This window comes from Crotalus tigris, unplaced genomic scaffold (genome assembly GCF_016545835.1).
Source record: "Crotalus tigris isolate CLP2741 ecotype Arizona unplaced genomic scaffold, ASM1654583v1 scf7180000021055.717220, whole genome shotgun sequence".
NCBI lineage: Eukaryota > Metazoa > Chordata > Lepidosauria > Squamata > Viperidae > Crotalus > Crotalus tigris.
The window spans coordinates 616,265-642,666 of record NW_024098332.1 but is presented as its reverse complement, the minus strand read 5'-3'; the positions used below and the strand labels follow the sequence as shown (position 1 = coordinate 642,666).

The 26,402-nt window shown below is 34.8% G+C and overlaps 2 protein-coding genes across 8 annotated transcripts; both read right to left on the bottom strand.

Moving 5' to 3' along the window:
* Positions 1 to 1,634: 1,634 nt before the first annotated feature.
* Positions 1,635 to 19,079, bottom strand: LOC120319990 (olfactory receptor 6Y1-like). Of its 7 annotated transcripts, none has more exons than XM_039369409.1 (5): positions 19,040 to 19,079; positions 5,489 to 5,711; positions 5,221 to 5,265; positions 3,634 to 4,307; positions 1,635 to 3,079 (listed from the first exon to the last, which is right to left on the bottom strand). In XM_039369409.1, the coding sequence occupies exon 5, from the start codon at positions 3,065 to 3,067 to the stop codon at positions 2,132 to 2,134; it is 936 nt and encodes a 311-aa protein (XP_039225343.1). In that variant the 5' UTR covers positions 3,068 to 3,079; positions 3,634 to 4,307; positions 5,221 to 5,265; positions 5,489 to 5,711; positions 19,040 to 19,079; the 3' UTR covers positions 1,635 to 2,131. The 7 variants fall into 7 exon arrangements, with proteins under 7 accessions (XP_039225343.1, XP_039225344.1, XP_039225345.1 ...); XM_039369410.1 differs by having other exon boundaries at positions 3,634 to 3,730; XM_039369411.1 differs by lacking the exon at positions 3,634 to 4,307.
* Positions 16,713 to 21,209, bottom strand: LOC120319989 (olfactory receptor 10A5-like). The gene is made up of 4 exons (XM_039369405.1): positions 20,944 to 21,209; positions 20,428 to 20,493; positions 19,755 to 19,933; positions 16,713 to 19,100 (listed from the first exon to the last, which is right to left on the bottom strand). Exons 3-4 carry the CDS (start codon positions 19,755 to 19,757, stop codon positions 18,168 to 18,170), a joined length of 936 nt encoding a protein of 311 aa, XP_039225339.1. The 5' UTR covers positions 19,758 to 19,933; positions 20,428 to 20,493; positions 20,944 to 21,209; the 3' UTR covers positions 16,713 to 18,167.
* Positions 21,210 to 26,402: the final 5,193 nt, after the last annotated feature.

Genomic DNA, 26,402 nt, shown 5'->3' with positions numbered 1-26,402 from the left:
GGGATCCTAATTGGAATTCTATTTCCTAAAATTGGTGGATTATAAGATTTGTAACTTTCTACTCTCTATATTTTTTATTTTATTTTCACTCTAATTACTATTGAAGATTTGGAGTTTTTTTCCCTTAAGATAGAGGAGGGGGGAACTAAAAAGATCCAACTAACTCTGAGATGTAACCTGCTATTCTTCAAGAGATTTGTTGACAGCTTTAAAAATAGATAAGATATAAAGCAACCTTGAAACACCATCTGCAAAAAACTCAGCTCAGCTCATCATTTGGTGGACTTTCTGACTGTAAATTTCTTTTTCTTTTTTTGAGTTTAATATACTACAATGGAAGAAGAACAGAAATGTATTTCTTCTACAGAGGAAGTACAGGAACAAATTCTTTGTATGTTAAAAACAATGATCCAAACTCTAGGTATAAGTCTGGATATACAAACTCAAAATATGACTTCAACCAAAAAATTATCTATACAGAATTCTGTAGAGAAAGTGAAATAACCAAATGTTATGACAGAAGACTTAGATACTCAACAAATACAGACAATTGAAAACACAAAAAAGAAGCTGATAATAGAGAACAAGGAAAGGACTTTTTTTGTAAACCAGAAGGAATTTGAAGATAAAAAAGAAAAATAGATGAAAGAGAAGATAAATACTTCAGGACAACCGCATCAAACTGGAAAAACAAAGAGACCACAGGCTAAATCAACCAATCCTCTTAAGAAAACATTAACTGGACCCTCTTATCAACATCAAACAATAGCCACAACAATACAAAGAGATTTTTTTTTTGATGATTTAAAGGCAAAGATATGAAAAATGACTTGGCAGAGGAAAAAAAGCTAGAATAAGATTGAAAAAGATTGGGGTTTTGATCTATACATGAGATCTAAAATAGAATATATCTAAATGGATAGAATATGTATTCTGAACACAAGATATTGTAACGATTTGAGATACAGAAAATTTTGGTCATATAAAATCTAGAAATATATTGAAATAAGAATATTATACTGTCTTATTAGATTGGTAAGATAGATGGTAGAATTTATATACAAGGTATGTATTTTAAATATTAGAATGTATGAGGAATTGTGATAAAGGAATTGTGTTTAATTAAAAATCTGGAAAAAAATAAATATTAAATGTTAAATTAAAATATCAAGGGAAAATTAACCATCAGGTCACTGATTGGCTAAAAGTTTGAATGTTTACAAATAACTAAGTTTTGAATTTAAGATATTTTTATGAGTTGAGACGAAGGTTAAATAAAACTTAGAAGTATAAATACTAATAATTAAATTTGTATATGGGTTTGTGATACAAATGGTGGTTTGTTTTTATTTTATTTTTTTAATTTTTATTTTTCTCTTTTTATGGAAAGGAAGAAAGGAAGAAGAAGGAAGAAAAGAAAAAAAATTATTACCTCTAAATATGAGATAGGAGATTGAGCAATTGGATCATTTAAAATCTGGAAATGATAAAGATTAAACATTAAATTTAAATATCAATGGGAAATTAAAGTTAAGAAAAAACTTATTAGGTTATTGTCTAAAAGATGGAATTTCAAATTAATTAAGATATGTATAGACTGAAGGTTATTGATGAATATTAGAAAGGTTTTTTGTTTGATTGATAGAATAAGAACTGTATTAATCTGAATATGACAGTAGATTTTATGGTGGAAAGAGAGGGAATTAGTTGTTGTAATATTCTGAGATTTGTACTGATGATATTTAAATGTAATGGAATTACTGTGCTCATGTCACCATGCTACTTTTCAAATATGTAAATGTAATATTGTAAAATTAATAAAAAACTTGAAAAAAAAGTTGCAGTCTCCTCATACAGGCATCCTGTGCTCATTAAACCAGACATGGAAAAGACCACAATTTTCTTTTAACAGCCTCTATCAAGTTTATATCTCTATGGTTTTATGGATATAGAATTATATTTACTCAAAAAGTGAAACCAGATGTTTGAGTTTTATTTTATTATGAGTTACATAAATACATAAAAATACAAAAATACTTGAGTTGTGTTTGTGAAAAAGGGAGATAAATGAAAGAGAAGTAATAAAGAATTTTTAATAGTGTTCTATTTCCTATGATGATAAAGAGCTTTTCTAAATATTTCCTTGGCGTGAAAATGTCTTCCTCAAGGCACAATTTATCTCTTTATTTCTGAGACAATATATTAGAGGGTTCAAAAGAGGAACTATCACAGTGTAGAGCACTGACACAACTTTGTTAGAGTTGTAGGCATACATAGCTTTGGGCCGTGCATAGGTGAAGAGTGTGGTGGAGTAAAAGAGTACAACCACTGTGAGGTGAGAACTGCATGTGGAGAAAGCCTTCTTTCTTCCCTGAGCTGAAGGAATCTTCAGGATGGTTGAAATGATGTAAATGTATGATGCAACAACCATACAGAGGGGAACCATGATAACCATTAGAGCCAGGATGAAGTCTACCAGTTCAGCTATGGAAGAATCAGTGCAAGAAACATTCAAGAGGGGTGAAATATCACAGAAATAGTGATTGATCTTGTAAGTGTTACAATACTTCAGTTGACCAATAAAGCTAAGCTTGATCATGGAGGTGACAAAACCACATATCCAGCATCCTGCTGAAAGCCAAGCACAGAAATTATTGTTCATGAGGACTGGGTAACGAAGTGGATAGCATATAGCCAAATAACGGTCATAGGACATAACAGCCAGAAGAACAAATTCACTGCACATAAAACTGACAAAGAAATACAATTGTGTTAGGCAGCCCTGGAAGGAGATGTGTTTTTCTTGTGATAGAAAATTTCCCAACATTTTAGGGACAATAGTAGTAATGTACCAGACTTCAAGGAAAGAAAGGTTACATAAAAAGAGGTACATGGGCTTATGAAGGTTACTGTTGACCCAAATAACTACAAGGATTATGATATTCTCCATTACAATCATCAGATAAGCAAAGAGGAAGAGGACAAAGAAAAGAATCTGAAGCTCTGCATTGGTAGGGAATCCCAAAAGGATGAAGAAGCTGACGTTTGTCTGGTTGGTGTCTTCCATTTAAAATAAAATCTGTGATTTGAAAGAGATAGAAGAGATATGAAGCAACATCAATTAAGCTGTTATCACTTATATCCACATTTTTGAAGTAGAACACAAAAAATCCATAAATGATAATTCTAGTTTATGCTTTTTATTTCAAAACATTTTTGAAACAATTATGATTTAAATCATTTTAATATTATAATTAATATGATAGAATGAAAATAAAATCATTTGAAATAATGTTTTAAAATATAAAGGCTTTATAATAATATGAAATAGATGATAGATAGAGAGAGAGAGAGAGAGAGAGAGAGAGAGAGAGAGAGAGAGAGAGAGAGAGATAGAGAGAGAGAGAGAGAGAGATACTAATTACTAATGCTGCATTCTTAAACATACAGGTTGACTTATTACTTGACATATGAGGGCTTCAATAGGATTGAAGAAATGGGATTTGTTACTTGTTGTTCTATATGTTATGTATGATAGAGACAGGCAGAAAGAACTGGTTTCATTTGGAATTATAATTTCATCCTAAAATACAAAATAAATTCAATTGCTCTAAATGCTCTCCCAAGTATTACCTGACTGAGAGTGCAAAACATTTTTTCACTTCATTGCAGCCTCCATGTAGCAAAAAGAAGGGACTAGTTCAGTTCTTTCAATTATCCCTTTAAAGAGCTGTAAAATCAAAAAGAATTCTAATTCACATGAAAATGCTTTCCTTGTTGTCTGTGATGTTTTTGGATGCTTCCACAATTCTTCTCCAGCTATCTTTCCTAATTTCTATATTTTTTTTCTGAAGGCAAGGAAGTGTTGCAGTGAGTAGGAAAGATCTGTGCACACAGCTAAGCTTCTGAGTTTCCAAGATCTCATATATTTTCTGGCAAAACATCTGAAAGTGAGCACTACTTACATTTGCTTCATTGGATTCTTAGATCATGTCTACTACTGTCCTTACATTTGGAAGGCAAAAGTAGATGTCATACTAGTATATTCTGCTTAAGTATGCAAATGTGCAATGGAGATCAGGGCAGTTCCATTCTCTTTACACTTTCAGGATTCCATCCATTCAGGAAAATGTATCAGCAGAGCTTTAGTCTTCCTCTGAAGTGGATGACATTTTGTGTTTCTATTTCATAATTTTCTTCAGGATGCTGGTTGAAGATTATCCCCTTTGTGTCTTTTTTCTTTGGCACAAAATATTGAGGAAATAATGTGATAAATCCAGCTAACATTCGACTAGATGAACTTCTTCCTTCCAAAGAAGCCAGAATTCAGTAGAGTTCTACTCATGTTTAAAGAATTGCAAATAAAATTTAATTTTCAATTTTCTGCCCCATTTTTTGATAGTTGAGAAATTAGAGGGAGAATCATGGGATGCTGACATTGAAAATAATGTATGCCTTATAGTCTTTTATAAGTGCTATGTCTGGTGATTTATCTAGCATCTATCTATCTATCTATCTATCTATCTATCTATCTATCTATCTATCTATCTATCTATCCTTTTCAGTATTAACCACTGATCAAATGAAAAGTCACAAATCAGACACTAAAAACAGAATGATCAGATTCACTTCACATCCCCTCCAACATTAAGTCTACTTAGAGAATTGGTCCTCTTTTTTGTTTAATAATGAGGAATGCTTAATGTAGTAGTTATTTTGTAGTTAATATAATTAACTGCTCTTTAAATTTATTTATAAAAATAGGGAATGGAATCTAAGGTTGTGGAAGAAATTCTTCTCATGTTGTAGGTTTCTCATATTACTGGCTTTTAACTACATATTAGAAAAGGTAAAACAAGCAATACTTAAAAAAAGTGACACAAATATACAAACGTAAAATTCTCTATCTGTCATATCTCTCTCTCTCTCTCTCTCTCTCTCTCTCTCTCTCTCTCTCTCTCAAAATAAAATAAAAATAAAACTACCAGTTGTTGCCTTAACAAATGCTAAATAAAATGGGGCACATGCTTTTTCACAGTACTAAAATGCAATATAAAGGAACATAACAAACATTCAAATTAGGTTGCTATATTGTGGCTGTAATTATTTCATGCAGCATCTTGGATTATGGAGATAAAAAGCAATCACTTGTATTTGAAATCCAGAATGCACATATCTCATTCCTTAGGTGAAAAAGTTAAATTTACTGGCACTACTTACCCTATTTTAATCTCTATTTAAGGTATGAATCTTCATGCTCTGCATCTGAGAAAGGAAGACCAGCATATTAACTCTGCTAATGAATTTTCCTATTATCCAGTCCTCCCACTCTATTGATAGAGATTTTATATATAATTTACAATTCCCCAACTTTCCAAAGGCCGAGGACTTTTAGTACCATTCACTTCTCTTCCTCATATTTAAGCTTTAAATACTTTTAAATGCAATCAAATGCCATTCATGAAGTTAAAGAAAAAAAGATTTTCACCTTAATATATATTCAGTTCAGTTGGTTTTGTCTCTTCTTATGGAAATGGATTCTTCCACTGATATAATCTCATCTCTGTACCATGGGATTAAGGGACTAAATTTGAAGATGATTACTTCCCTCATAAGGATTGTAGTTAAGAAGTTATTTTAGATCCTATACCTGATCAGCATATCTCTTCTTTGCAATTCATAATTGAGGATAAAATTCACAGCTTTAAGATCTTTGGGAGAAAAGACAAATTAAAAGCAGGCCATGGAAAACTTAATTCTGAACAGAAATGGAGAATCCCTTTTTGGCCTAAGCAAAAGAAAAACAGAGATTTTTTTTTTAAATCATCATCATAGATAACAATATCTATGTAAAAATAAGCATTTTAATTTTCTACATTTTAAAGAATAAATAAAACAAAAGCACATTATTTTAAGTGCTTAAACAGGACATTCTAGGAACCAAATTACTGTCAAACTGCTTTGAAATTCCAGTAGAAGAGAATATATGTAGTTGAGAGTCAAACTGTAGAGAGCTTGGTTGTTTCCTTGCCAACATTTCATTACCCAGCTAGATAATAGCATAAGTGTGAGTGAATGTGAGCTTGATGCCTTTTTTTATCTAGTAGCTTGCTTTGCTAATTTTAGTGGGTGCATGGTTTTCTTCTTGATGGTTTCTTCATTATATTATTTTTCTGCCTGATTGTTTTTCTGATGTTTTCCTTGTATTAATTATGGCTGAGAATATGTTCCTAGAAAGTTTCCTTTCTAGGTTTGTTTATTGTTTCTTTCGAATGGTATGTAAATTTAGCTTTAACTCTATGTGTCCTCAAAGAGACATTTAGAGATGTGATTGAAAATAAACTCTAAAGAGGAAGGACCTTACTTAATTGAAGATAAGCATCTCTGTAAGTTTTAATAGCTAAGAAAGCAGACATTTTTTTTAATTCAAACATATTTATTCATGGGAGTAATGGTCTTAAGTATATGATGTTGTAAGGAAATATTAATACTAATTCAAGCTTACAGGAAAATTGCTTAGTCAAGCATTTACTATCAATGAAAAGTTTTCCTTGCCAAACAAATTTTGAAACAGAAATTTATTCGCACATTCATGATGAAAATGTGTGTGACATATGGAGAGAAAACATGCACATTTGTTCTCAAAACATTATAATAAACAGCAGTTGACTGAGTTATTCCAAACAGAAAAATAAAACAATTTAAGATAAATACCAGTAAAACAATACTATAAATTATATATAACAATAGTTTGGGTCAAAGGCCCAGATTGGAAATTTCTATTTTCATTGGTAGAGAAAATGAATTTTGGGGATAATTTTTTACATGCACTTAAAGCTATATATCAGCAACAATCCGCACAAATCGTTGTAAATGGGGGATTGACTGAGAATTTTAATATTGAAAAAGGGACAAGACAAGGATGCCCATTATCCCCATTGTTATTTGTTTTAACATTGGAAATTTTATTGATTCAGATTCGAGAATCAAAGGTAGTTAAGGGCGTAAAGATAAGGAAGAATGAGGATAAATTGCAGGCTTTTGCAGATAATTTTGGAACAACCGAATCAAGCGATTGATTGTTTATTAGAACTTATAACACAGTATGGGAATGTCTCTGGTTTTAAAGGGTTTATATTGGAAGAAAGATTCTTTGCCCAAGAAAGATATATTACTGTATGGAGAAGATGGATAGATTATATTCAGAAAAAGTATGGAACTAAAAAGTTTCACTTATTTTATGAATCAATATTATAGTAAATATTACAGGGAATTGTCTTATAGGCTATTGGAGTTAAAGGTTAAGTATGATAATTTTTTTTCCTTTTTTATTATTATTTTTTCTTTTTTTTCTTTTTTCTTTTTCTTTTCTTTTTTCTTATTATTATATATTTTTTAATTATTAACCCTGTATTCTGCTCTGGGAAGTGAAGGGAGGGGGGTTGGGGGTGGGAGGGAGGAAATGTGGGGGGGGGTAAGTGTATAAGTGTACAATAGTTTGGGTAATATTTCTTTTATGTGTAAATTAAATAGAAATGCGAGAATATGACACTCAAAAAGACTTTCAGAAGCAATATGACATCATAAAACATGTGCTAACTGTGACTATTGTCTTTTTGATCTCCAAATTAAAATAGTATTAAAATCTGCCTGAAATCCTTTCTCTGTACAACTTTATATACTATATTACTAGTAATAGTAGTAATAACAAGAGGAACATAAACAAATATGGCTGTGATGTCATCGTAGAGTGCGTGAAGGAACAGACCTCTGTTCCTAAATCCCGAAAAATCTTCGCTAAGAGCCTGGCAAGGGCTTTACTGATCCCGGAGAGATTGGTAAATTAAAGAGGAAGCTTCAGAGAAGCCGGGTGGAAAGCAAACATCCGAGTAGACAGGAGAAGCACTTTTTAAATTTGTGGACTAGAAGCCCGTCTCCAAGAGCGGCCTGGAGTGATGGCGGCAGTCTGAAAGAGAAGCAAAAAGTAGAACTGACAGCTTCGTATGGGAGACAAGGAAAACCCCTGAAGGAGGTGAGGAATATTTGGCGGAGAGAAGGCACGGAAAAAGCAAAACGATAAGGAGAGAGACACAGCAGCAACTGAAATGGAATAGAGCAGAGAAGGGAGCGATATAGCAGAATGAGAGCAGCGAGAAGAAGCAGAGAGCCCACAGTAAAGTTTATAAAACATGAAAGATCGGAATTTAAGAGCTGCAAGAAGTAGAGATTGAAACTAGAGAAAGGACTAGAGAAAGGATGGCCGGAGGTAACAAAGGGTGATTAAGAGACTTTGAAAAAATTAACATAAGGATTAAAAGGTGAAGTGAGACAACGGAGAAATTTAATACTAATTAGTGGAACTTATTTTTGAAGATCAAATAGCATTGAAATTTGGACTTTAACTGACATATATCTGGGTAAAGTGATGAACGGATGTTTTGGAAATATTGGATATATAGAAGAAGAAATAAGAGGTGACATTTGGTGGATCTGTGGATACATTAAATTGAGACAGAGAGAAAAAAGGCTGATGCAATATTGTTGCACCCATATACAAGCAGTGACTAAGCAACAAGTAGAAAAGGGACATCAGGCAATATATTAAAAGGAATGAAGCAAATGAATTGTATTAACAAATAGAAATAAGCATAATTGAGTAATTGAATTAAATAGAAGCGAGAAAGTAATTATAGCATAGTAAAGAAATATAGAGAAGAGGGAATTAAGCTATTTTCCAAAGCACCTGAAGGCAGGACAAGAAGCAATGGGTGGAAAATAATCAAGGAGAGAAGCAACCTAGAACTAAGGAGAAACTTCCTGACAGCGAGAACAATTAATCAGTGGAACAGCCTGCCTCCAGAAGCAGTAAATGCTCCAATACTGGAAGTTTTTAAGAAGAGACTGGACAGCCATTTGTCCGAAATTGTGTAGGGTTTCCTGCCTGAGCAGGGGGTTGGACTAGATGACCTCCAAGGTCCCTTCCAACTTTACTCCTATTACAAGAAAGGTGATTATTCAAATAAGAGTGATAGTGAATGAAATTAAGAGTGGTGATAATACTTAGAGAATAACATATGTATTTGTATTGTGTGTAGTGTTATAGAAATATAGATAAGAGGTGTTAAGAGTATTATAAATTATACTATATAATAGTGGGATAAAGAAAGGTATAACTCTATTTGTAATCTTATTTTTAATGCTAACCCTAGGAATAACATTATATAAAGGTATTATAGACACATATTATAAAAATATTATAGACACATATTACACACACACACACACACACACACACACACATACAGCCAAGCTCACATCAGTTCATACCCCCACTAGCAGTTAAAAGGAAGAAACAGCTACGATCACACATTGCTCCTCGAAGCACGAAGCTGAAAACACCAGCCTGAAGATGACAAATGGGACTTCGTCGAAACGTCGCCAAGACACTTCCAATTTTATGCGGGAGAAAACCCGAACAATCAAAGACCTACATACAAACACCCGCGAAAACCTCAGAAAACAAATACACACACACACACACACACACAAACACACACTTATATAAGCAACAAGATCCACCCCACACTTTGGGACAAATCCAAACAACTCGCCGTCTGGAGAGCCGAAACACAGACCACCCTCAAGACAGACACACACACACCAACAAACTCTGAAGACTACAAGACTCCAAAGACTACAAGAATGCCAGAAACAAACCCCTCCTCCCTTACAGCCACACATGAAACAAACAGTGCATAACATCTCAGATAGGATTCTCACCAAAGCCGAAACCAATGTTCTTTCCAAAGGATTCAACTTTGCAGTCGCTCCCAAACACATCCCCACTGAAACCATTATATGTGGAGTTGAAACCAGCCTGACCAAAATCAACCCCGACGACGCTAACAGAATCAAACTCGAAATCACCAACATCCTCTGCACCAGCAAGCCACCCAAAAGCAACTTACCCAAAGAGGAACAGACAGCACTACGTAACCTGAAAAAAGACACCAGCATAATAATCTTACCAGCAGATAAGAGCAATGTCACGGTGGTTATGAACACATCTGACTACCAAACCAAATTAACCAACCTACTCCAAGACTCTACATACAAACACCTAAACACAGATCCCACCACCTACCTGGAAAAAACCACCAGATCCAAAATAAAAGCCTCCCCCAGTAGCGAAGAGATCCAGCAAAGAATCATTCCCAGAGAGAAATCATCCAGATGCCCTAAGCTCTATGGTCTCCCCAAGATACACAAAGAAGGAACCCCACTTAGACCCATAATCAGCTCCATAGGCTCACCTCTACAAAACCTATCCAAATTTCTCGCCAAACAACTTCAGCCCTATACAGAATCCATCACCTCACATGTAAAAAATTCTTTCCATTTCTTAGAGATCATAAAGAAACAAAACTTACAGCCCAGCGACCTACTCGTGATCTTCAATGTCATATCCCTGTTCAGCCAAGTGCCAATCAAAGAAGCCTTGACAGCTATCCAAAACAAATATAACCCCCCAAAACACATCCTAGATCTGACCAACCATTGTCTATCCAACACATACTTCATCTATAATGGACAAAAATACAAACAAATAGAAGGAGCACCCATGAGATCACCCCTCTCACCTGTCATTGCAAACCTCTACATGGAACACTTTGAAACCCAAGCTCTAGAAAAATCTGAACACAAACCCAAACTCTGGCTCAGATACGTAGACGACAGCTTCTTAATCTGGCCACATGGGAAAGAAAAACTGGACAACTTCCTCATACACCTCAACAGCCTACACCCCAAAATACAGTTCACCATGGAAACAGAAGCTAATAACCAACTTCCCTTCCTAGATGTCTTAGTCTACAAGAAATCCAATGGCTCCCTAGGACATACCATCTACCAGAAGAAAACAAACACAAACCGCTATCTGCATGCTCTCTCACACCACCACCCAGTACAGATCAACTCCATAGCCAAGACACTCATTTCTAGAACAAAATGCTTAGCTGATGAACAACACCTAAAAACCGAACTACACACTCTCACTAATGTACTTACATCCAATGGATTCCAACAAAATAAGATTACCAAACTAATCCAAAAAGAAACCCCCACTAAAACCCAAGACAGAGAACAAGAAAACGGCAAAGCCCTCCTCCCTTACATAAAAGGCACCACAGACAGAATCAGTAAGATCCTCCACAAACACAACATTAAGACAGCATTCTGCCCAAACAGAAAAATATCCACCATCCTAAGAAACCCCAAAGATAAAATTGAATTAGAAAATCAAGGAGTATACGAAATCCCATGCACCACTTGTCCCACCACATACATCGGACAAACCAACAGAAGAATAAGTGCACGCATTGAAGAACATAAGAACTCAGTCAAAAAAGAGGAACCAACATCTTCCCTGGTCCAACACCTTAAAGCCACAGGACATGAAATTGACTTTAAAAATACCAGAACCATTGCCAAAAGTGAACATTTTAATAACAGAATAATCAGAGAAGCCATCGAGATAGAAAAACGCCCACACAGCATGAACAAGCGAGATGATACCTCCCGCCTACCAGCCATTTGGAAACCCGCCCTTATTGACAAACGACTCCCTAACACAAAAAATGACACCAGACCCACACTCACAAAAACCACACAGGATGTCACCACCACACATCCACACAAAAAGCAAACCCAAAGCCACACTGATGATGAGGCACGGCCACAAACCAGAAGCCAGACCACAGCTGCATCATTAGCCACTTTAAACCCCTCCAATCCATACATGAAGCAAACTGACACCCACCATGAAGATGAGGCACGACCACGAACGCGAAGCCAAAAAATAGCAATGCAGTTCACCATTTTAAATCCCCTTGCAACTCAGACTAACCTGAGCACAACAAAGCACTCCCCCAGCCAATCAGAGCACAGCCAACCCCCCAGCCAATCAGAGCACAGCCAAGCCCTCATCCAATCAGTTCACACCCCCACTGGTAATTAAAAGGAGGAAACAGCTACAATCACACATTGCTCCTCGAAGCACGAAGCTGAAAACACCAGCCTGAAGATGACGAATGGAACTTCGTCGAAATGTCGCCAAGACACTTCCAATTTTACACGGGAGAAAACCCGAACAACCAAAGACCTACATATATATATATATATATATATATATATATATATATATATATATACATACATACATACATACATACATACATACATACATATATATATATATATATATATATATATATATTTGTTTTCTGAGGTTTATATTCTGAGGTATATATATTCCAAACACCAGGATAATACTAAAAACAAAACTTGTTTAATTAAAAGCTAAGTCTTTTGTTGGTCAACACTACCGACATCATCAGAGCATGATGCAAGATTGCTGGGAGTCCTTCTTATGCTGCCAAGCGGCTTTGCGCTCGGCTCCTTGATCTGGTTACCGGTCCATCCGTTCTCTCCATCAATTTCTTAAAGGGCCCGCGTACTTTATTGTGTTGATGCCTTACGAAGTTGCTGTTTCCTTCCTCCTGGATCCAACCACTCTGTTTCTGTTTGCCCACTCTCACATCTATCATCCTTCAGGAAGTTCATATAAAAAGGATTATAAAAAACTACTAGAGAATGTAAAATTAGGAACACTATACACAACATTAGCACAAAACAAGAAAGGAGGAATTGCTATCTATGTCAAAGAAAAAAATGAAATCAAAATTAATATATTCGGATGAAGAGGGGAGAATTTTAATGTTGGAAATAGAATTAGAGCAAAAACAAATCTTATTAATGGCAGTATATGCACCAAATAATAATCAACATGATTTTTTTAAAAAGGTATTTAAGAAACTAATGGATCTGGATTACGAAAGTATTTGTATGATTGGGGATTTAAATGAAATCGTTGATGTTAAGAAAGATTATAAGAGTAGTAAAAAGAATAAAAAGCAGAAAAATATATTACCAAAATGGTTCTTTGACATGGTAACAGAACTCAACCTTCAGGATATATGGAGAGAGACACACAGGTGAGACAAACAATACACGTCCTATCTGCATCGATCTTGGTCTAGGATTGATATGGCCTGGGCAACAACAGAAGTACAAAATGGGATAGAGGAAATTGAAATAGGACTTAATGATTGGGCGGATCATAACCCAATAATAATAAAATGGAAAGGCCAGAAACAGAAAAAGAATGAATCAAAGACTGTGTAAAGATAAACAATATATACAGATGCTAGAAAAGGAGTTGACATTATTTTATCAGGTAAATAAAAAGGAAGAGACATCAACACAAAATTTGTGGGATACTACAAAAGCCTACATTCGGGGATTGACAATTGCATACAATTCTAAGAAAAATAAAGATAGGAGACTTCAACAAGGAAAATTACAAGAAGAACTTTAAAAAAAATAGAATGTGACCTACAGAAGGATCCACAAAACAAAAAGATAAAAGAGAAATGGACTATTATAAAACATAAGATTAACCTGACAACACAAAAAGAAATGGCACAGAAAATTAGGATGGCGAAACAAAATTACTTTGAAAATGTGAATAAAACTGGTCGATAGTTGGCCTATAAATTAAAAAAAGAAAAAGGCAAAAGAACGATACATCAGCTACAAGATGAAAGTGGAACAGTACAATATAATCGGGAAGGAAAAAAAGAATATAATACAAAAAAAATTTTCAAAGCTATACTATCAGGAAGATATAGCAGATGATAAAGTCAAACAATATATACAGGCAGCAAAAATGAACAAAATCACAAGAACAAAAGGAAATGTTGAATAGGCCAATAACCACAATAGAACTAGAAACAGCATTGAAAAAAATAAAAAAAACCCAATAAATCACCAGGCCCAGATGGAATTCCGATTGAGTTTTATAAAAGTACACAAGAGTCACTACAATGGATAATGTTGGAGATTTATAATGAGGTGCTGGAGGAGGCGAAGATATCGACAACTTGGACTGAAGTAATCATCACCCTCATCCCTAAAGAAGACTCAGACCTGCAACAAATTCAAAACTATAGGCCGATTTCTTTACTGAATACAGATTATAAGACATTTGCAACAATAATAGCAGAAAGGATTAAAAAAATTGAATAACTACATCCACCCAGATCAAAATGGATTTCTACCAGGATGACAGATAAAATATAATATGAGGATAATAATGAACACTTTAGAATTTTATGAAGTCCATCCTGAAAGACAAGCTACACTGGTTTTCTTGATTCCCAGATGGCATTTGATAATCTGAATTGGAAGTTTATTATAACACAATTGCACTATACGGATTTTGGGACAAAATTTGGAAATATGGTTGAGAAAATATATACTAAACAAACAGCTAGGGTAATTATAAATGATGAAATGACAGAAAAAAATTGATATAACCAAAGGAGTAAGACAAGGATGCCCACTCTCCCCTCTTCTGTTTATTTTACCATTAGAAATACTTCTGACAAAAATCAGAGAGGACCAAGAAATAAAGGATTTAAAAATTAAGAAGGAAGAATATAAGGTCCAAGCCTTCGCTGATGATTTGGTATTCATTTTGATTTCCATTAGAAACCAGCCTTAAATTGATTAAAAAAATAGAAGAATTCGGTGAGGTAGCTGGACTTAAGATCAATAAGAATAAATCCAAATTAATAACCAAAAATCTTACAAAGGCACAGGAAAGTGAGCTGGAATATAAAACAAAGATAAATGTAACTAAGAAAATAAAATATTTAGGGATCTGGCTTACAGCGAAGTGTTCCTCGATTAAGGAGGATAATTATGATAAAATATTACACCAGATAAAAAAAGATTTAGAAAATTGAGGAAATCTACAAATTTCATTTTTAGGGAGGACTGCTACACTCAAAATGAATATATTGCCAAAAATATTATTTCTATTCCAAGTTATTCCAATAAAACTAGGGAAAACATTCTTTCAAGAATTAAATAAATTGGTCACCAAATTCATATGGCAAAGGAAAAAACTCAGGATTAAATTAAAACTCTTGCAAGACATGAAAGATAAAGGGGGATTGGCGTTACCAGAGTGGGAAATATACCACCAAGCATCGAGCCTAACTTGGCTAAAAGAATGGATGGAATTGAAAAATATCAGAGTTTTAACAATAGAAGGACATGACTTGCAAGTGCGGTGACATGCATTCCTATGGGACGAAAAATATAAAATACATAGATACTTTCAAAGACACATTGTTAGGAATGCATTGCTACAGACTTGGGAAAAAATAAAACAAAAACATTATATAAGAATTCCAATGTGGTTATCCCCAACAGAAGCTCTGAAACACCCAAACCTACTGGATATAAATAAGATAATTAGATACAAGGAATTAGTAAATGAACATGGAAATCTGAAAGCAAAATAACAATTGGAACAAGATATAGGCAGAGACATTGACTGGTGAACATTTACACAAATTCAATCTAAATATACAGAGGACAAAAAAATTACTGTATATGCCGGCGTACAAGGCGACCCGGTGTATAAGACGACCCCCGTCTTTATCGCCGGGCTGCATTCTTAGAACGTCGTCTTATATGCCGGAAACTACCAGTATTTCCGGTGTATAAGACGACTCGGCATATAAGATGACCCCCATCTTTGGTGCCGATTTTAGCGCTCGCGGAAGTCACCTTATACGCCGGCATATACAGTATATGAAATACAAAAAGAGCCACAAGAATTGGATAAAATTATACATGGAACAGAAATAAAATTAGTTGCAGTTTATACAAATACCTATTGAGATATAAAATGGAAGACGAGGTTGTCAAAGACACAATGATTAGATGGGCAAAAAAATTCAGATATAATATAGAATTGGAGAAATGGGAAAAAATATGGGAAATAAAAATAAAATTGACTATGTCAGTGGCATTCAAGGAAAACCCGTTGAAGATATTTTACAGATGGCATTTTCCACCAGCAAAGCTTGCCAAGATGTTCCAGAACAATTTGCCAACATGTTGGAAATGTAAAAACGTATATGGAACATATTATCATTTATGGTGGACATGCCCAGTTGTGAAAAAATACTGGACTAAAATAAGAAGATGGATGGAAGAAATAATAGACCAACCAGTAGATTGGAAACCAGAGATCTTTCTGCTGGGTATTTTAAACAGAAAATATAGTAAAGAAATAAGGTTCTTAATTCTACATATAACAATGGCAGCAAGAATAGTATACACACAGCTCTGGAAAAATGAGAATATACCATTAGAGAAAGAAATGATAAGAAAAATCCTGGACTGTGCTGAGATGGACAAGGTAACAAAAGAGATAAAAGAAAAGGAAGATACAGACTACTATCTAATATGGAATAAGTGGTATGATTGGTTGGAGAGTAGAAATAATAAAGGAGAATATGTGTATAATAATGTATAATAACAATAATATGTATTATTTTTAGTATGAGGTATAGTATGTAGGAAGAAATATGTAAACAAGAAACAACGGGACAAGGACAAATATATCTAAAGGAGAATAAGGGGGGAAAATGTAAATAATAGAAGATTACCGTTACGAAATTGCTATTTAAAAAAAAGGAGGAATATACACTGTGTGTGTATGTGTGTTATGTTTTGTTGTTTTAAAAAATTAAAAATTAAAAAAGAAAATAAAATAAACTCTAAAGGAGGAAGGATCTTACTTAATTGAAGACAAGCATCTCTATAAGTTTTAATAGCTAAGAAGGCAGTCATTTTTTAAATTCAAAGCATGTTTATTCATGGGAGTAATAGTCTTATGTGTATGATGTTGTAAGGAAATATTAATACTATTTCAAGCTTACAGGAAAATTGCTTAGTCAAGCATTTACTATCAATGAAAAGTTTTCCTTGCCAAACAAATTTTGAAACAGAAGTTTATTCCCACATTCATGATGGAAATGTGTGTGACATACGGAGAGAAAATATGCACATTTGTTCTCAAAACATTATAATAAAACAGCAGTTGACTGAATTATTCCAAACAAAAAAAGTAAAACAATTTAAGATAAATACCAGTAAAACAATACCATAAATTATATATAACAATAGTTTGGGTAATATTCCTTTTATGTGTAAATTAAATAGAAATGCAAGAATATGACACTCAAATAGACTTTCAGAAACAATATGACATCATAAAACATGTGCTAACTGTGACTATTGTCTTTTTTTATCTCCAAATTAAAATATGATTAAAATCTGCCTGAAATCCCTTCTCTGTACAACTTTATATACTATATTACTGGTAATAGTAGTAATAACAAGAGGAACATAAACAAATACTGGTGAATTAGTAGTGAAGTTAAGACATTGATTGAAAAATAATTTAGTGAAAGATTCTAACATAAATTATTAAAATGTTCACATTGTTAGTTAAAGTTTGTTTAAGGTAATTTGCTATAGCATAAATATTGCTTCATTTTTATTCAGCATCCCAAGTAATAAATATACAATGTTAGAAAAATCTACAAAAACCTAGAAATCCATTTTCTAGAGAAAAGGTTGTCTCTCTTTCACTCAGAGGAGTGAAATAGTTATATGTCATGAATATTGAGCTGACATTTCTGTATTTAATAAATATTTGGATTCAGTAACTCAATTACCCCTACCAACGTATGTGTCTCTGATTTTGATGAAAGTAGTATGATCTATTTCTCAGAAAAATAGGTCCATTACTTTTCATATTTCTTTACTGTTTCATTTTTAAATGTTGAGATACCCAATAACCTCTGTGAAAAGGTAAGCTGGAAATAAAAACAGTAGGTTCTTCTTTTGCATGTTCACCTGATGATAAAGAGAATGATGGTCACAAGGGCACAAAGCAACACAAGAATTGAAAAACAAAGCCTAATGTTGTTCTCAGTCCCTAATTTCATGTCTTATATTTTCATATTATAAGTTCTTTTTAATGACGGAAACATCTCATATATAAATCATTTTGCATTAACAAGGAGGATATTACACTTTAAAAAGGTAAAACTATGGCTTAAAGGATATAGAGCTTTCAACTCATTGGCAGCATAAATAAAATCACTAAGACAGCTAACTTGTTAATATCTATATCAGGAACTATTAAGAAAAGAATTTTAGTTATTTTTTATGCATTTGTTTCACACACGAACAAAAAGGTAAAGGACTTTTCCTAAAGCAATTTGGACTTCCCTGTTTCTCAAACTGTAAATAAGAGGGTTTACCAATGGTGACAGAACAGTATAGAATAGTGACAGATATTTATCTGTATCTAAAGAATGTCTTGACTTTGGTGTCACATAGACAATTATTCCAGAACCATAGAACCCCAGAACTACTGTGAGATGTGAGGAACATGTGGAAAAGGCCTTGTGCCTTCCTTCAACAGATGGTATCTTCAGAATAGTAATGGCAATACAAATATAAGACATCAAGATCATAGCAAATGGTATCAATGCAAGCAAAATAACTTCTAACAGAGCTACTTGCTCATTTATAGTTGTATCACCACAAACCAGGCTAAGCAAAGCAGGAATATCACAGAAGAAATGATTGATCTCATTTGAATTACAGAAATAAGAGGCAAACACAAGGAAAGTCTGGGAAAGTTGTACTGGAATTCCAACTAGCCAGGAAGCACTCACTAGCCCAGAGCAGACTCTGCTGTTCATAATGAGTGAATAATGCAAGGGTTGGCAAATGGCAACATAGCGGTCATAAGCCATAGCAGCCAGGAGAAAGCATTCTGCTGCCCCTGTGATAAGAAAGAGACTCATTTGAAAAGCACAATTGATAAATGATATGGTTTTATCTTCTGAGAGAATATTTTCAAGCATTTTAGGTATAATGATTGAAGTATAGCAAATTTCAAGACAGGACAAATTTCTCAGGAAGAAATACATTGGACTATGGAGTGTCTGATCAACTATTGTTATAACAATTATGAAGGCATTCCCAATTAGGATCAAAAAATAGATGATAAAGAAAGTAGTAAAGAACAAACCCTCCAGACCTGGAAAACTGGAAAATCCCAGCAATAGGAAGCTATTTGTTGTACTCTTATTTATTCTCACCTATTGAAAACAATTGGGGTGGGGTGGGGTGAGAAAGCACATCAACATATCTTTGCACAAGTTGAGATACATTTCACTTTAAAGGAAAGACACTATAATAAAAGAAAAGTTCATTCTATGAATCCACCAGAACAATTAGTAATGCAACTAATTCAGCCTAGTTGTTTTCTAAAGAAACCAAATCAAGGAAAAATAATTAACAGAGAATTCTGGGTAAGTTGAAGATTATAGACTTGCAATATATACTGTAAATGCTATTGAGTTGGATAGTGATTACGTACGGTGATGTTTGAGATAATATACAGTACACCGTACACATAAAAATATGTTAAGAAAAAATAGCACTGGCTGACTGGTTGACACATTGTACAGAGCTTTGAATTTCATTAAAAATATATATTTTTCATGTATTTTGTAAAATCATGTTTTGGGTTTTGTGTGGACCAGTCAACCATGGTGTATACAATAAAGTATGGTTAATTAAAACAAAATATTAAACCTAGTTGTGGACTTGCTTACTTAAATGTAAGTGCTACTAATATAAATTTCTACTTGAAATATAGCTCATAAGAGTAGAGGACCAAGAAAAATCAACAATCTTAAATAGAAAAATCTTAAGACAATTAGAATGAATCTATATTCCTTGTGACTTACCATTTTATGAAGTAAAGCAGACTGTCCTTTAAAAAGTGTATGATTTCATTCTTCAGTGTGTTTGACTGGTTCTTCCCCCAGTTCTTGATTTTGGCATCTCATATCACCTCCAAAGCAAAACTCTAATTACACCACTATGAATGAGATAAAAGGTCAACCCACCAATGGTAGATTTGGGCCTAAAGGAGGAAAAAAGTAATTTGAATTGTGTGATAGATGGAAGTCATTTCTTTCCCAGCAAGTGTTTCAGGGTTGTTGTTAAAATCTGGCTGGTATTTTCTCAAACACTGGAATACACAAGAAGGAGGGATATAAATTTATTGGTATTGAAATAATGAAACACCATGTGATCTCTCATTGGTTATCATATTTATATTCTAGCTTTCAGCTCCCAAATGGTGGTCAAAGTGGTTTTCAGTTCAAAATGGTACTTTTTGATGAAAAAAAGTAACAATTTTAAACACAACAAAGTTCTTGTACAAAAAAAGAAAGAAAGAATGAAAGAACGAAAGACAGAAAGACAGAAAGAAAGAAAGAAAGAAAGAAAGAAAGAAAGAAAGAAAGAAAGAAAGAAAGAAAGAAAGAAAGAAAGAAAGAAAGAAAGGCTTCCTATTTACCAAAGCTTGTATCAAAATAATAATTTTATCAATCAGCTATATATTTACATACTTACTTATTTAGCTCTTCATTTGAATGGAGGAATGAGATAATAAAATTATGGACAATTGGTCCAGTATTACTGTATGGGAAGAAAATAAAAGAGGAAAAGAGCTTGCAGTAATAGCAATGAAAGTATTTTTTTAAAAAATGTAAATATTCTCAGATGTGTTTCATCTGATGAAGAACTTTCTCATATGAAGACACCTAAAATGTTTTCTAAGCCAAGACAAAGACATTTTTTAGAAGACTGATGAATCTTCAGTCTCTGATGAGAATTTGATGGAGGAGTCTCACATTTTTATCTTGCACATCATACATTCAAATAACAGTAAGAAAAATTTGTAAATAAACTGTGACTTAGAACTGAAAGAAAAAAAATATGCTGATCTCTGCCACTTTTTGAAGCAAGATTACTTGCTTATATTCCCCTTACTGTTTGCTTAGTAGTAAGCTTTTGTTTTCACTTTGCCAACCATGGTTTCAGTAATATGAAAACTACAAGACCTCTTCCATACAAAATATCACTTACAGTCCTACTACATTTCAGTTCAAAATAATAATATTCAAAACTAGATGTATCTATGACACATTTCCTGTGAGCTGATGTTTTGTACTGAATTGTCCAAGTCACTATTATGGTTATTATGCTGATTACAAATAATAGGAAGGCTTTTATACAGAATTTGAGTATTGACTCCTCATTAAGAGAACAACCTCAAGTGTTGTTCTTTTTTTTGTTTTTGTTTTGTCTCATTCTTTCCTAGAACTATAAAGAAATAGTAATGTAACAAGGAATTAAACATCAATTTTCCCAATAGATGTGTGCAATAATATTTACAGTAGATATAAATCCTCCCGTTATTTAATTCTAATTTGGTTCATAATATCAATTCAGCCATACTGAGTCATTAACCAAGCAATGCATATAATCTCTCTTTTAACAGTTCTTGTTCTTATCCAGAAATAAATAGAACTCTATTTCCACTCTCTTCCATATTTTTTTCTATTTTATTCTGCTTCTGCTTATATTCATATTTTATTTTTAAAAAGCACCCAGCCAAACTTTGTAGAATATTTTATAGATTCCCTCAAAATACATTCAATAAATACCTATTTTAATGTATTTCAAATAGAACCCACAGAATAAATAAAACCAGAGCTTTTTTTTTTTTTTTCATAGAACGCACCGGAACAGAGTTCTGGCACTTTTTTTCAATGGATTTTCCAGAGTTGCATTCTTTTCCTATTGTTGCCCTTCCTATTCTTATTTACTTTTGAAAATGTCCTCCTGGCAGTGGCTTGATTGGCTGGGTCGGACCATGTGGCATGGAAGCCGATTGTGGCAGTGGGAGACCATCTTTCATAAGAAGGCGAGTGAGCCTTTTGCTTTCCCTTAGAGAAGGTGGCGTGTGAGGTTAAAAAGAGGTGAAGTGAGAGGAAAGAAAGATGTCTGGCGTGGAAGCTTGCCTGATAGTGAAACTTTGCTGTTTCGGTTCCTTGCATAGTTCAAAGGCCAACATGTCTACGAAAATCTATTTTTAGTCTTTTATACTTTATATTCAAACTGCAGAGGGAAAGAATAAGAATAAAGCCAATGTGATTCAGAGATATTATTATTATTAATAATAATATATATTAATTATGTACTGGTCAGATGTAAAGATATACTTATAGTATGAGATTTAATCAGATCTATTTATTAAATTGGGTTTAACTTAAAGGTAAATTAAAAGTAATCTGTTCACTGACAAAGTTTCAACTTTAATTTATTTCAAGTCAATATTCATATTAAACTCCAAATGTAAATTTTTCCACCCTGTTTGACAACTTCCTAAAAATAATTCAATCTTTTACAAGCAACCAAATTTTGTTTTATTGGGCCAATTTTGTTTCACATAGAAAGCTGACATTTCCACTCATTAAACTAAATGAGTATAGCACTGGTAAATGTCCCAAAAGATTAATAAAATGCCTTCTTGTAATTTAAAGCCACACAGTGCATGGTAACATTAATAGTATTAACTTACTTTGAACAAAATCCTAGTTTTTAGATACACTAAAAATTGAAGGGTGTTTTTTTTTTCAACTACAAAGGTAAACCTTGTCAGGTAGGCAAAGCGAGTTGTATGATGTGTATGAGTTCTGGACCTTTTTTTTTTTTTTACAAAAAAATAAACACTGAATAAAACTATTCAGACATCAGTTCCTGGAAACTAGTGTTAATAATTTTCTAGCTGTTGTTAGTGAATTCTCCAAGTTTAAATGCTGATTAGACAAAGAATACTGAAGACCTGGAGCAGCCTTTCTCAGTTACTGTAAAATCTCCAAATTGTAGAAGACATTCCTTTGGACATTAGACTAGTCATAATGTGATGATCTATCAAAAAACAGCAAAGACCAAATTATTCTAGAAATCCTTTCGTGACTGACAGTTGTTGTTATGTATTTATTGTGAGATTGTTCCCAGCTAATAATTATTTAAGCCTAATCCAATATTTATAGTATAGGAACAGTTTTGATTTGGAAGTTTATTTATAATGTTCATTTTATTCCTTTTTAATCCTTATGGTAGATGTTTTATTTTTTACATAGTTATCCTGTACTAGGGATGCTATATGCTTGGTTTTTCTAGGAAGTAAAAAGAGAGTTGGGGGCATAGCAGTTTAAATCATAATCTATTTTGGAAACTGTGGCAAGATAGTGATTGCCTTTGCAAGTTGTTTGATAGCCTTTACTCTCCTCCATTCTCTTCAAATATTGAGGAGGAAGTTATCCATTGTTAAAAGTAAAATTAAACCTGGAATCCTCAGCTTGCAAATGCCTATTATATATTTCAAGAACCCCATAAATATAATAAATTACTGAATAAATAAATCTTACCATTAAGGACAGACATTTGGTATCCTCTACACCAGTGGTTCTCAACCTTTTTAATGCCGTGACCCCCAACTGGTCATAAGTCAAGGACTACCCAACCGGTTGTAAGTTGAGGACTACCTAACCGGTCATAAGTCGAGGACTTTCTCTGCCAGGCAGCAGCGTGCATGCGTTGTGCCATCCCCTGCGCCGGCCGAGGCCTAGCTGGCAAGCGATGGTGCAGGGTGACCACTGGCTGGGCCATCAGCTGGCCCAGCCAAGGCACGTAAGGCACCCGCTGGGGCCCATGCATGCCAGCAACCCTCCCTGTACCTGCCACTGCCCCGCTAGCCTTACCATGGCCACCACCTGTTTGGGGCAGCAGCAGGCAGGCCCAGGTGCTCCTGGGCAGCCACGGCAAGTGGCAGCGACGGCGCAGGGCAACCACCGGCTGGGCCACCAGTTGGCCCAGCCCAGGCAGGTAAGGCACCCACCGGGCCCCACGCATGCCAGCAACCCTCCCTCCACTCACCGGCCACCCACCTCCCACCCCTGGCCCTCTTTTACTTAATTTTAGTAGTTGCTCAGCAGAAAGGGAAGCTTTCCTTGCAGCACCATTTGCAGACTGGGGCTTTTGGCAGTCTCAGCAGGGCAAAGACAGCCTGGACAATTCCTATTGGCTTTTGAAAGCCAATAGAATTAGACTCTATTCAAGAGAATCTATTCTATTGGCTTTCAAAAGCCAATAGAATAAGAGGAAGTAGCACAGCTAAAGAAAAGGGGAGAAAATGGAAGACAGCCTTGTGAAATGGTCATTCAACCCCAAATGGGGTTGCGACCCACAGGTTGAGAACCGCTGCTCTACACCCTCATTTCTATAACACCTATGAAGCCATAAGGATGGCAAAATAATTTCGTGAGTTGGGCAGATTTATAAATGTATGAAACAAACAAACAGTACTTCAGAAGTAACATTCATAAGCATGTAAATGTATCCAAATATCACCCAAGAGGAACTACAGTTGTGTAGAAATCTAGATTCAAAGACCAAATGTGATTTGCATTACAGCACAAATCAGGAAAACATTCTCATGTTAGGAGAAAGAAGAAGGGGATATTTGTAACTCAGGGTTGAACTGAAGGATCCTTGTCGCACTCTGCGGAGCAGAAATTTTTGGTAAAACCATGTGTCCAAGCCTGGACCCAGGTGGCTCTGACCAATATTCTAGAAGTGGCTGACAAAGACTTAGCTGTTGTCAGCGAGGCCCACCGTTGGCGACACAGTGCCGCATGCCCTACGGCTAACACCCTGACAAAGTTTTTTGTTCCCCCCCCCAGGAGTAACTCCTGTACGTGTATCTCTAACTGCTTAGAGTAGGTGGGTGTGAAATTAGGCAATCAGATCCCTCAGAGGTGAAATTGCCCTCCCCAATAAAGATGTAACAAGCAGCAAAAAAGCAAAGGGCAGTAAAGGCCCCAACAGGTGAAGCTTACAGGCCAGAAATTTCAGATGCAGCCCTTAACAATGGTCTCAAAAGGGCGGCTATGCCAATTCTGGCTTCCTTCAGTCAAGCCCCAACAAGCTGAAGCCTACAGGCCCAAAATTTTGGATTCAGCCCTTACAACCTCACCTAAAATGGCAGCCGCGCCGATTCTGGCCTCCCTCAGGCAGTCTGAAACTGTCCAAATGTGATACAGGATGATTGAGCTGCACCCAAAATGGCGGCCATGCTAATTTTGCACCCAAAGAAAAATGGCCTTCGAAGATGTAATGCAAAGCCCTCCTAATGTTAGTTTCAGTGGCAGAGAAATGCTGTTCACAGTCACAGGCTAATTAGGTCAGAAGCCTAAATGGCTGTTCATCCAAGGTTTGAGGGCTGAAGTCGGCGTCACTTTAAACTGCCGAATCAGGCAGCTGGTGGAGAGAGAGGCAGGCGATTCGGAGGGGGCCATCTGACAGTGAGGGAAAAATGCTGAGGAGCTCTGAAAACGTTGTTATGGCTCCAGCGAAAAGCCCCCAGAACAGCTGGAGAAACTCCAAGCCTCCGAAAGGACTCCCAGGGAGCAAAGCCTCTCCTGAAGGGCAGGAGGCTTCAGCCTGCAGGGCAGCCCTGAAGACTGACTGCAATTCCTCTCAGAGTAAGGTGAAAAAAAATTGGTGCAATTTTTGAGGGGAAATGTGTCCAAATTAAATCCAAATGTTTTCTCCAATGATGGTAATAAAGGAAGAAAATCCACGAGTGGACAATATACAACCTGCAGCTAAATCTGGAAAGGAGCACAATTTACGTGTCTCCTGAGCAAGAGACTAAATCGTAAACTTGGGTGCTCTAACCCAGCAGAGGTGTGGCAACTTTCCAGACTTAGTCTTATTTGAGCAGGAAGATTAAGACAACCCACTCATGGATTCTCCATCCAATCATGCTGGAGAATGATAAAACATGGAAAGAAAAAGTAAGTGGAGCAGAAAATCATGCCAATGATTATTTTGACAGTAAGGAATTGATAAAGGACAATATTGTCCATTTTGGCTGTCCAGTTATAGATGCCTTCCTCTTCTGAATAATGCAAAAGGCCTACCGTCCCATTCATCAATAATTATTTGTTTATTTGTTCTACATATCACTACCTATATTGCAGGAAACAATCCATTCCCAAACAATTTGTAACAGGAACATATATATAATTTATATAGTGGAAATAATGGCAAATCCTTAATATAAAATATTTGTTCTTTTAGCATCCTATATAAGAATACTAATATAAAGAACATACATATAGATATCTTACTAGGTAAAACATGGTATACCATTTTATCAAGCATATTTGATATCATGTATGTGTCAATTTCACAGATTCTGATCAGTTCCATGTGCAGACTGGATCTGTCCATCTGGTGCAGTAATATCTACATTAGAGATTTCGATTTCAATTTATTGAGCCACTTTTAGAGACAATATTAGAGAAGGATGAGGAATATGATATACTCTTTCATTTAGAAAATCAATATCGAGGAAGAACAGTGAAACTGAGATTTTGCGGTAAATTCTGTACAGTTAGTAAAATAAACATGTACAATATGAATATTATATTTACAAACAGACACAGATAATTTGTACAGTAACCATAAAA